The 12,661-nt window shown below is 36.4% G+C and overlaps 1 protein-coding gene across 1 annotated transcript in view; it reads left to right on the top strand.

Moving 5' to 3' along the window:
- Nucleotides 1-12,661, top strand: part of SRBD1 (S1 RNA binding domain 1) — a 225,238-nt gene that overhangs the window by 173,199 nt on the left and 39,378 nt on the right. Inside the window, exons 17-18 of the mRNA XM_003926752.4 lie at nt 6,601-6,707; nt 7,940-8,116. Of these exons, the coding sequence (XP_003926801.1) occupies nt 6,601-6,707; nt 7,940-8,116 (284 nt within the window). The remainder of the gene's footprint in view (nt 1-6,600; nt 6,708-7,939; nt 8,117-12,661) is intronic.

The following is a 12,661-nucleotide window of genomic DNA, read 5'->3' as shown; positions in this document are numbered from 1 at the left end:
CCTTGCAAAGGACATGAACTCATCCTTTTTCATGACTGCATAGTATTCCATGGTGTATATGTACTACATTTTCTTAATCCACCAGTCTGTCATTGATGGGCATTTGGGTTGGTTCGAAGTCTTCCTTGCTATTGTGAATAGTGCTGCAATAAACATACGTGTGCATGTGTCTTTTTAGTAGAATGATTTATAATCCTTTGGATATTTACCCAGTAATGGTATTACTGGTTCAAATGGTATTTCTGGTTCTAGATCCTTAAGGAATTGCCACACTGTCTTCCACAATGGTTCAAATAATTTGTGCTCCCACCAACAGTGTGAAAATGTTCCTGTTTCTCCACATCTTGTCCAGCATCTGTGGTTTCCTGACTTTTTAATGATTGCCATTCTAACTGGCGTGAGATAGTATCTCAATGTGGTTTTGTATTTCTCTAATGACAAGTGATGAAGAACTTTTTTTCGTATTTCTTTTTTGGCCACATAAATGTCTTCTTTTGCAAAGTGTCTGTTCATATCCTTTACCCACTTTTTGATGGGGTTATTTGTGTTTTCTTATAAATTTGTTTAAGTTTCTTGTAGATTCTGGATATTAGCCCTTTGTCAGATGGATAGATTGCAAAAATTTTCTCCCATTATGTAGGTTGCCTATTTGCTCTGATGATAGTTTCTTTTGCTGTGCAGAAGCTCTTTAGTTTAATTAGATCCCATTTGTCAATTTTGGCTTTTTTTTTTTTTTTTTTTTTTTTTACCATCGCTTTTGATGTTTTAGTTATGAAGTCTTTATCCGTGCTTGTTTCCTAAATGGTATTGCCTAGGTTTTCTTCCGGGTTTTTATGGTTTTAGGTCTTATGTTTACATCTTTAATCCATCTTGAGTTAATTTTTGTAGAAGGTATAAGGAAGGGGTCCAGTTTCAGTTTTCTGCATATAGCCAGCCAGTTTTCCCAACACCGTTTTTTAAATAGGGAATCCTTTCCCCATTGCTTGTTTTTGTCTGGTTTGTCAAAGGTCGGATGGTTGTAGATGTGTGGTGATATTTCTGAGGCCTCTGTTCTGTTCCATTTGTCTATATATCTGTTTTGGTACCAGTACCATGCTGTTTTGATTGCTGTAGCCTTGTATACAGTTTGAAGTTAGGTAGCACGATGCCTCCACCTTTGTTCTTTTTGCTTAGGATTGTCTTGGCTGTATGGGCTCTTTTTTGGTTCCATATGAAATTTAAAGTAGTTTTTTTCTAATTTTGTGAAGAAAGTCAGTAGTAGCTTGATGAGGATAGCATTGAATCTATAAATTACTTTGGGCAGTATGGCCATTTTCACGATGTCGATTCTTCCTATCTATGAGCATGGCATGTTTTTCCATTTGTTTGTGTCCTTTCTTACTTCCTTGAGCAGTGGTTTGTAGTTCTCCTTGAAGAAGTCCTTCACATCCCTTGTAAGTTGTATTCTTAGGTATTTTATTTTCTTTGTAGCAATTGTGAATGGGAGTTCACTCAGGATTTGGCTCTCTGTCTTTTTTGTGTGTACAGCAGGGCTTGTGATTTTATCACATTGATTTTGTATTCTGAGACTTTGCTGAAGTTGCTTATCAGCTTAAGGAGATTTTGGGCTGAGACAATGGGGCTGTCTAAATATACAATCATGTCATCTGAAAACAGAGAGAATTTGACTTCCTCTCTTCCTATCTGAATACCTTTATTTCTTTCTCTTGCCCTATCTGGCCAGAAATTGCAATAACTATGTTGAATAGCAGTGGCGAGAAGGCATCCTTGTCTTCTGCTGGTTTTCAAAGGGAATGCTTCCAGTTTTTGCCCATTCAGTTTGATATTGGCTGTGGGTTTGTCATAAATAGCTGTTATTATTTTGAGATACGTTCCATTGATACCTAGTTTATTGAGAGTTTTTAGCATGAAGGGCTGTTGAATGTTATTGAATGCCTTTTCTGCATCTATTGAGATAATCCTGTGGTTTTGGTCATTGATTCTGTTTATGTGATGGATTATGTTGATAGATTTGCATATGTTGAAGTTGAACAAACCTTTCATCCCTGGTATGAAGCTGACTTGATCGTGGTAGATAAACTTTTTGATGTGCTGCTGGGTTCGGTTTGCCACTATGGTGTTGAGGATTTTCATATCAGTGTTCATCAGGGATATTAGCCTGAAATTTTCCTTTTTTATTGTTTCTCTGCCAGATTTTGGTATCAGGATGATATGCTGGCCTCATAAAATGAGTTAGGGAGGAGTCCCTCTTTTCTATTTGGAATAGTTTCAGAACGAATCGTACCAGCTCCTCTTTGTACCTCTGCTAGAATTCAGCTGTGAATCTGTCTCGTCCTGGGCCTTTTTTGGTTGGTAGGCTATTAATTACTGCCTCAATTTAAGAACACCTAAATACAAAAATTAGAACAGATTTAATTTGATGTATAGATATGGGCTGTTCATGAATTTTTTTCAGTCTGGAATAAATGAAGGCAATGCTGTGGGCATATATGTTACATGGTTGAGCTAGTTTTTTTGAATTTTGATCAAGATTGAAAATACCTTTTTACACAAACTGGTTATTGTGAGTGGTAAAATAATCTTAATAATAATTTATTCAGATGAGATGCATCAATGAATTCTGTACTTAGTAGGAGGGAATTAAACAAGTACATCAATACCAGGATTTGAGGATGATTGGGAACCACCTTGGAAGCTACCTAGCACAGAATATGAGGCAACTAAATGTGGTGTGTCATCCTGGGTTAAATTTTGGACTGGGAGAAAATGCTATAAAGAAAAATTGGGAAAATTGATGAAATTTGAGCATGGGTTCAATGTTAGGTAATATTACATCAATAAGCTTTCTAATTTTAATAATTGTATTATGGGTATGTTATTTGGAAATACACACTGAAGTATGTATGTGAAGGATGGATAATAGGTTTTTTGTTTGTTTGTTTTTTACTATTCTTACTTGTCTTTTCTAAATTTGAAATTATTTCAAAATTGAAAGTTTAAAAATGTCAAGAGGGATTGTTTTAAAATGAAACAATGTGAGTCTGGTTCTTAAGTTCATACATATTGAATACATTATACGTATGTCACATATGTCAGTCCTTTTACTAGTCTGTTTGATTTAGTTTATTAGTATTTTGTTGAGGATTTTTGAACTGATATTCATAGGAAGTATTAGTTTGTAGCTTTTTTCTTCTTGTGGTATCTTTGGCTTTGGTATCAGGGTAATGCTGGCCTCATAGAATAGGTTAGAAGTGTTGGCTCCTCTTCTGTTTTTTGAAAGAGTTTGAGAAGGATTGGTGTTAGTTCTTCTTGAAATGTTTGGTAGAATTCACCAACGAAACTGGTTCTGAATTTTTCTTTGCTGGGAGATTTTTGATTACTTATTGACTGTACTTAAAGGTTTGTTCAGATTTTGTATTTCTTCTTGAGTCAGTTTTGGCAATTTTGTTGTTCTTAGTGATTTGTCCATTTTTTATTCTCCTGCCGTGTATTCTCTAATGTATATGGAACAGGAATGCATTTTTGCATTGTGGAAACATATCTAATTTTGTTTTGCGTGAAGTTACATTTAAACCATATAAAATAAATTCTCCATAAAACTGCCTTGCCTTGCATATCTAACCTACAATGCACTTATCATTCGAGCATTCCAGTTGCTCCACATTCACACCAGTATTTGGTGTATTTGGTATTTTCCATCATTTTCATTTTAGCTCTGTGGTAGGGGTGTTCCAAGTAATTTTGGACTTTAATTTTAAAAATTTGGTTTTTAATTTTAAAGTTTTAACACTGTCACCTGCAAGAATATCATTACCAACAATACGTCTGGGTCCATCATTTTTATTGTTTTGCAAATTTATAAAACCATGTTTTAAATCAAGCTTATTTTAAAGTCTTATGGTTATTGTTTTCTATACAAAATGTGGCTCAAGTCAAGTCAAAGATTACTGACTGGAGTCAACATTTTCTCTCAATTTTGTCACTATCAGCGGTTCCAAATCTGATAGTTGAGCTTACCTCTGTAGGTTTTACTTCACTATCCTTTTTTCTTATAAAAAAATAACTACCATTGCTGAGAATTTGAAAAATGTTATACTCAGTAACATTCTTTCTGAAAAATATGCTGAAAATTTGAAACTAAACTTGGTTGAAAGAATCAGCACTTTGACAGTAGATAAACTTCTCACATACTTTGCTTTATAACTCTGCCGAGTTACACTCTTTAACCTCTTGATTAATCGTCAAATTGACCATCTGTGTCAGAAGATCAAATGAGATGTCAGTGAACCAAATACCTATTCATGGTCAATTTATATTTCTCTCACGTGATAGCCTCAGTTGGCTGCATTGTTCATTCCATTGTTCATTCGATGTTAAGGATATATATGTGCAGTATGCTCTGTGTGGTCTATTCTCTTCCTTTATTTTTTTAAGCTGGTGGCAAGTCACTGAATTAATTTTATGATCTATTAATTGATCATAACCCTCAGTTTGAAGAACATGAATTTTAACTAGTCAGCATTGTCTGCTGGAGGTGGGACCAGCTTTTCCAAAGTGTATGGCCTTACAGAAGTGGGATAAATGCTTGACACACGGTCAGGCTTCTGTTTGAAAGGAGGAAAAGGGGTTGACAACTAAAGGTAGGATAGGCAACCAAGATAATCTGCCGCAGAGACTGTAGCTTACTCATTTAATTGTCCTAAACAACTGGGTATGCTTTGCAGTACTGTGTCAACTTGTTTCCCTTAGTCTAATGGCTCCCAACTGTTACTCTTCCTTTTTCCAGTTTGTTTGTAGCTTTGAGTTTTTCCTCAGATATTTTTTTTTGTTGCTGTCATTGTGCTTGCCTTTACATTGTCATACTATCTCCTACCTGCTCATTTTAAAAAGTTCCCTTTTCATTTTGCTGCTTTTCATCTGCTTAGACAAAAGACTAGCTTCTTAAAAGCCGTAGCTAAAGAATAACCAAGTTCTTGGTAAGAGCTTAGATTTTACTTTATGGTCTTTTTCACGGTGATTTTTGCTTATTAGATTTTTTAAATGACATCTAAAATTTTTAGCTGCGGCCTGGCTAGTTACCAATAAGTTATCTCTGAAATACAGAAGTACTCCTGTACGCTTCAGTCTTCCAGAACAAAAACTTCTGCTGTTATTAAATGGTAATAATGTAATCACAATACTTGGGGGCTCAACTATGTTGTATTCCTTGTTTTCCTTGATGTGTGATGAAGAGAAATCTGCTGACCCAGAGATCATTAGTTTTAGAATCATGAGTAACATCAAATGTATTCATTGTTGTAACCCAGCTTCAGTTAGTCAACAAATACTTTAAAATATTGCATTTCACCAGTTGTAAATGCACATTTTCTGATATTTTAACATCTCTGAAATCAGAGTGCAGCTTGCAGTTCATGGTGTCCTACAGTTGCTGCTGTCCCTGTGGTAAATCGTGGTGCAGTTTCTGCATGAACTTGGTTGCTAATCCTAGCAACATAACTGAACTGCATAGCTTTCACTGTTTTACTTAACAAGCTATTGAATAATAAACCATTTAAGGATCTTTCAGAAAAGAATAGGAGGTTTGTTGCTGTCCAAAATCTCTTCTGTTAATACCCTCTGTTAAGATTAAGATAGTGCTACCGTCTTCCAGGCTTGTAAGAATGAGCATCTGAAGCTGGAAAGAAAGTCCCAGGGACAGAGAGGATTGCACTTTTAAGAAATGCTACATTATCAAGGATCTTGATAGCATAAAAAACAATACTGCATGGAAAACCTTAACACCTATGACTGATACAAAAGTGATCAGAAGAATTGAACACTGAATGTGAAGAAATTTTTAGGACTACCTCAGCCAGTTTAGATTGCTTATATTTTTCTTATTTGTACATGATATATGGTTCTAAATATACAGTTTATAAATAAGTCTAGGGAGCACTTTCAATATTTAAAAAATAAATAAAACTTTTAAGCAATATGAAAGCATGTGTCATGGTTTAATTGACTATTTTCTTCCTGAGTGGTATATAAAATAATGATGCTTTCTATAAATAGTACTATCTTCAATTTGGTGTAAGAGAGTTTGGTTTACTCTCTAAGTTACTATTATTGTACTGCTTCCTGTTGTAACTTACATTTTCCTCTCCATAACACTGTAAGGCCATGCATGAATGATAGAGACTATGTCTCATTGTGTATCCAGGAGCCACAGTATTATCCAGGAACTTGTTAAAATGAAATTCTTAGGCCCCACCCTATACCTACTGAATGAGAAATCTGGATGTGGGTGTGTTAATAAGCCATACAGGTGATTTTAGTGCAAGCTAAAGTTTGAGAACCACTGCTCTGGGCAGAATTTCAGGCAAGGGAAAAATACTGGTACTGTTATATTCAAGTTAGGTATGTGCATAGCTTAAAGAGTAAGAAACCACAGATGCCTTGACTTCAGCTTAATTATATCTACTAATAGTGTGTTTAAGAGGAATGAATAAATTTACAATGGTGTGTGTTAGCTAACTACCAGTAATACAGGCAGAGTAAAGGAATAGTCCAAGAACTACGTCTCCTTCACTTTTGATTGGTATTTGATCTTTGTCTTTTCAGCATGATGTATCCCAGACTTTACTCAAGGCAACACTGGACAGTGTTGTAGAAGAATGTGTCAGCTTTGTGGGAGTGGATATTAACATCTGTTCAGAAGTTTTGTTAAGGTGAGACAAGTCTGGGGCTAAGGATCACAGAATCTTGAGTTTAACTGGCTATCCAGTCCAAACTCGGCTAGAACAAGGGAACACATGTATAAAGTTTTCAAGTATAGAACATCTATGGCTTTATACATTGCTTTAAATAATCAGGGGAAGACATTTAAGAAAAGAATTACAACAGTTCACATTATCATTTTTAATATTCCAGGTCTAAAGTGAAAAGCATATGGTAACCATTGAGTGCATTAGTGTTGCTAATAGAATTTAAGTAAGGTTAACATGGAAAAGAGCTGTTTCCCACCACATGAGAACAGAGATTTTTTTACTAGTTCAGTCTCTTGCATGCATCTGTCAAACCTGGCAGTAACCAAAAGATAAATTCTGAGGGTTCAAGGTATGGTTACCATATTTTTACCCTGATTCCCCAAGAAAGCTGTCAAAATTTTTATCATATTATGATCACATTATATACTCTTTTTTTCCCCTGTGGTTTTAGAAGAGCTGCTATTTTGTTCATAGTTTTGCATTTATTACACAAGTCTGCTAATGCAGCATGAAATTTCCAGATCTGTACCTTTTTCACTAAAACAGGTATAGCAGAAACTATCTCTTACATTTTAAGATGTTGATTTTCTAACATAGCTACAAACATTTCATAATTTTATATATGGAATTTCATAGTAGGATGGAGATTTTCTGAAATAATCTTTTAATTCCAAACAAACTACCTAATGATATAGTATTTATTTGTAATTTATACTAACCATGACAGTTATAGATAAGGACCTTTCTGTAGTTCAGCTCCATATTACTGAGAACAGGCTAACACACAAAAAAGGTAGTACAACACAATTGTAGTGATTATAACTTCTGACTCACTTTATATGTATGCTGGAAAAAAATAGGCAAAATTATTACTTTATTCAGAAACATAAGGAATGTGAATAGTATAGAAAAACTCTGAAGAACATTTTTTTCTTGCATCAGGGTCAGCCAGCTTACCAGCAACTTTGTGACAGCTATTGGTTTTGTCATTATTTTTTTATTCTGTTGTGCTTCTTTCCTCTTGGACAACTCTTTCTCTCTTTGTATTTTTAAAATTTAACTCCCTTTTGGATTATTTAACTTAGACATATGAGGATATGTCATTGCAGTTGTTTTTATGATCCAAATGTTTTACATCATTCTCTTTTCAGATGAGATTTTTGTTTTTTTTAGTTTGCCTTTTTTTTTTTTAGGCATATTGCAGGACTCAATGCCAACAGAGCCAAAAATATTATTGAATGGCGAGAGAAAAATGGACCCTTTATCAACCGAGAACAGCTGAAGAAAGTGAAGGGGCTGGGTCCGAAATCCTTCCAACAGTGTGCTGGCTTCATCAGAATCAACCAGGATTATATCCGAACATTTTGCAGGTAATTATAAGCATACACTTTGATTCTTTTGTCAACCTCCTCTCTTGTTATTGTTACCCAGCCTGCTACTGATTACTGTAAATTCTAAGTGTCCATTGTTCATGCCTTCATTAAGTGTAGAGTGCCTGTCCTTTGCTAGGCATTGAGAATGCAGCAGTGAGCAAGTCAGCAAATTCTGCTTTCTCATGGAGTTGTATTTTAACGTGATACAGACAATAAGCAAACTAGTAAAATCAGTAGTTTCAGATGGCAAGAAGTGCTATAAAAATTAAAGCAGGGATACGTGACACTGTCTCAGGGGAGTAATACAACTACTTTAGAGCAATTATTATTATTATTTTTTAATTGCATTTTGGGTTTTGGGGTACATGTGGAGAACATGCAAGATTGTTACATAGGTACACACATGGCAGTGTGGTTTGCTGCCTTCCTTCCCCTCACCTGTATCTGTCGTTTCTCCCCATGCTATCTCTTCCCACCTACCCACCCCCCGTCCCTCCCCCATTTCCCCCCAATGGACCCCAGTGTGTAGTGCTCCCCTCCCTGTGTCCATGTGTTCTCATTGTTCAACACCCGCCTATGAGTGAGAACATGCGGTGTTTGATTTTCTGCTCTTGTGTCAGTTTGCTGAGAATGATGGTTTCCAGGTTCATCCATGTCCCTACAAAGGACACGAACTCATCATTTTTGATGGCTGCGTAATATTCCATGGTGTATATGTGCCACATTTTCTTTATCCAGTCTATCATCGATGGGCATTTGGGTTGGTTCCAGGTCTTTGCTATTGTAAACAGTGCTGCAATGAACATTTGTGTGCATGTGTCCTTATAGTAGAATGATTTATAATCCTTTGGCTATATACCCAGTAATGGGATTGCTGGGTCAAATGGGATTTCTGTTTTTAGGTCATTGAGGAATCGCCACACTGTCTTCCACAATGGTTGAACTAATTTACACTCCCACCAACAGTGTAAAAGTGTTCCTATTTCTCCACACCCTCTCCAGCATCTGTTGTCTCCAGATTTTTTAATGATAGCCATTCTAACTGGTGTGAGATGGTATCTCAATGTGGTTTTGATTTGCATTCCTCTAATGACCAGTGATGATGATGAGCATTTTTTCATATGTTTGTTGGCCTCCTGTATGTCTTCTTTTATAAAGTGTCTGTGCATATCCTTCGCCCACTTTTGAATGAGCTTGTTTGTTTTTTTCTTGTAGATCTATTTTAGTTCTTTGTAAATTCTGGATATCAGCCCCTTGTCAGATGGGTAGACTGCAAAAATTTTTTCCCATTCTGTTGGTTGCCGATTCACTCTACTGACTGTTTCTTTTGCCATGCAGAAGCTGTGGAGTTTGATTAGGTCCCATTTGTCTATTTTGGCTCTTGTTGCCAATGCTTTTGGCGTTTTGGTCATGAAGTCCTTGCCTACGCCTATGTCCTGAATGGTTTTGCCTAGATTTTCTTCTAGGGTTTTTATGGTGTTAGGTCTGATGTTTAAGTCTTTAATCGATCTGGAGTTAATTTTAGTGTAAGGTGTCAGGAAGGGGTCCTGTTTCTGCTCTCTGCACATGGCTAGCCAGTTTTCCCAACACCATTTATTAAACAGGGAATCCTTTCCCCATTGCTTGTTTTTGTCAGGTTTGTCGAAGATTGGATGGTTGTAGATATGTTTTATTTCCTCTGAGGCCTCTGTTCTGTTCCATTGGTCTATATCTCTGTTTTGGTACCAGTACCATGCTGTTTTGATTACTGTAGCCTTGTAATATAGTTTGAAGTCCGGTAGTGTGATGCCTCCTGCTTTGTTCTTTTTGCTTAGAATTGACTTGGCTATGCGGGCTCTCTTTTGCTTCCATTTGAAATTTAAGGTGCTTTTTTCCAGTTCTGTGAAGAAGGTCATTGGTAGCTTGATGGGAATAGCGTTGAATTTGTAAATTACTTTGGGAAGTATGGCCATTTTCACTATGTTGATTCTTCCTAGCCATGAACATGGAATGTTTTTCCATCTGTTTGTGTCCTCTCTTATTTCATTGAGCAGTGGCTTGTAGTTCTCCTTGAAGAGGTCCTTTACGTTCCTTGTTAGTTGTATTCCTAGGTATTTTATTCTCTTTGTAGCAATTGTGAATGGCAGTTCGTTCTTGATTTGACTCTCTTGAAGTCTGTTAACTGGTGTATAGGAATGGTTGTGATTTTTGCATGTTGATTTTGTATCCTGAGACTTTGCTGAAGTTGTCTATCAGTTTCAGGAGATTTTGGGCTGAGACGATGGGGTCTTCTAGATATACAATCATGTCATCTGCAAATAGAGACAATTTGATTTCCTCCTTTCCTATTTGAATACCCTTTATTTCTTCTTCTTGCCTGATTGCTCTGGCTAGAACTTCCAGTACTGTATTGAATAGGGAGTGGTGAGAGAGGGCATCCTTGTTTAGTGCCAGATTTCAAAGAGAATGCTTCCAGTTTTTGCCCATTCAGTATGATATTGGCTGTTGGTTTGTCATAAATAGCAGCTTTTATTATTTTGAGATATGTTCCGTCAATACCTAGTTTATTGAGGGTTTTTAGCATAAAGGGCTGTTGAATTTTGTCAAAGGCCTTCTCTGCATCAATTTAGATAATCATGTGGTTTTTGTCTTTGGTTCTGTTTATATGGTGAATTACATTTATGGACTTGCATATGTTGAACCAGCCTTGCATCCCTGGGATGAATCCTACTTGATCATGGTGGATAAGCTTTTTGATATGCTGTTGCAATTGGCTTGCCAGTATTTCATTGAAGATTTTTGCATCTACGTTCATCATGGATATTGGCCTGAAGTTTTCTTTTCTTGTTGAGTCTCTGCCAGGTTTTGGTATCAGGATGATGTTTGTCTCATAAAATGATTTGGGAAGGATTCCCTCTTTTTGGATTGTCTGGAATAGTTTCAGAAGGAATGGTACCAGCTCCTCTTTGTATGTCTGGTAGAATTCGGCTGTGAACCCATCTGGACCTGGGCTTTTTTTGGGTGGTAGGCTCTTAATTGCTGCCTCAACTTCAGACCTTATTATTGGTCTATTCAGGGTTTCAACTTCTTCCTGGTTTAGGCTTGGGAGGATGCAGGTGTCCAGGAATTTATCCATTTCTTCTAGGTTTACTAGTTTATGTGCATAGAGTTGTTTGTAATAATCTCTGATGATGGTTTGGATTTCTGTGGAATCTGTGGTGATATCCCCTTTATCGTTTTTTATTGCATCAATTTGGTTATTCTCTCTTTTCTTTTTTATTAATCTGGCTAGTGGTCTATTTTGTTGATCTTTTAAAAAAAAACAGCTCCTGGATTTATTGATTTTTTGAAGAGTTTTTTGTGTCTCTATTTCCTTCAGTTCTGCTCTGATCTTAGTTATTTCCTGTCTTTGCTAGGTTTTGAGTTTTTTTGATCTCGCTCCTCTAGCTCTTTCAATTTTGATGATAGGGTGTCAATTTTAGATCTCTCCTTCTCATGTGGGTACTCATTGCTATATATTTTCCTCTAGAGACTGCTTTAAATGTGTCCCAGAGATTCTGGTATGTTGTGTCTTCATTCTCATTGGTTTTTGACAAACATCTTTATTTCTGCCTTCATTGCATTGTGTATCCAGTCAACATTCAAGAGCAAGTTGTTCAGTTTCCATGAAGCTGTGCAGTTCTGAGTTAGTTTCTGCATTCTGAGTTCTAACTTGATTGCACTGTGGTCTGAGAGACTGTTTGTTATGATTTCCGTTCTTTTGCATTTGCTGAGGAGTGATTTATTGCCAATTATGTGGTCAATTTTAGAGTAGGTGTGATGTGGTGCTGAGAAGAATGTATATTCTGTGGATTTGGGGTGCAGAGTTCTGTAAATGTCTATTAGGTTTGCTTGTTCCAGGTCTGAGTTCAGGTCCTGTATATCCTTGTTGATTTTCTATCTGGTTGATCTGTCTAATATTGACAATGGGGTGTTAAAGTCTCCCACTGTTATTATGTGGGAGTCTGAGTCTCTTTGTAGGTCATTAAGAACTTGCCTTATGTATCTGGGTGCTCCTGTATTGGGTGCGTATATATTTAGGATCGTTAGCTCTTCTTGTTGCAGTGATCCTTTTACCATTATATAATGTCCTTTTTTGTCTCTTTTGATCTTTGTTGCTTTAAAGTCTATTTTATCAGAGATGAGAATTGCAACTCCTGCTTTTTTTTGCTCTCCATTTGCTTGGTAGATCTTCATTCCTTTATTTTGAGCCTTTGTGTATCCTTGCATGTAAGATGGGTTTCCTGGATACAGCACACTGATGGGTTTTGGCTTTTTATCCAATTTGCCAGTCTGTGTCTTTTGATTGGGGCATTTAGTCCAGTTACGTTTAGGGATAGTGTCTTTATGTGTGAATTTGATACTGTCATTTTGATGCTACCTGGCTGTTTTGTTGGTTAGTTGATGCAGATTCTTGATTTTGTTGATGCTCTTTTACCATTTGGTATGTTTTTGGAGTGGCTGGTACTGGTTGTTCCTTTATATGTGTAGAGCCTCTTTCAGGAGTTCTTGTAGAGCAGGTTT

The sequence above is a fragment of the Saimiri boliviensis genome, chromosome 1, assembly GCF_048565385.1.
Source record: "Saimiri boliviensis isolate mSaiBol1 chromosome 1, mSaiBol1.pri, whole genome shotgun sequence".
Classification (NCBI taxonomy): domain Eukaryota; kingdom Metazoa; phylum Chordata; class Mammalia; order Primates; family Cebidae; genus Saimiri; species Saimiri boliviensis.
Note: the sequence above shows the minus strand (reverse complement) of the source record. Positions and strands in the feature narration are given on the sequence as shown.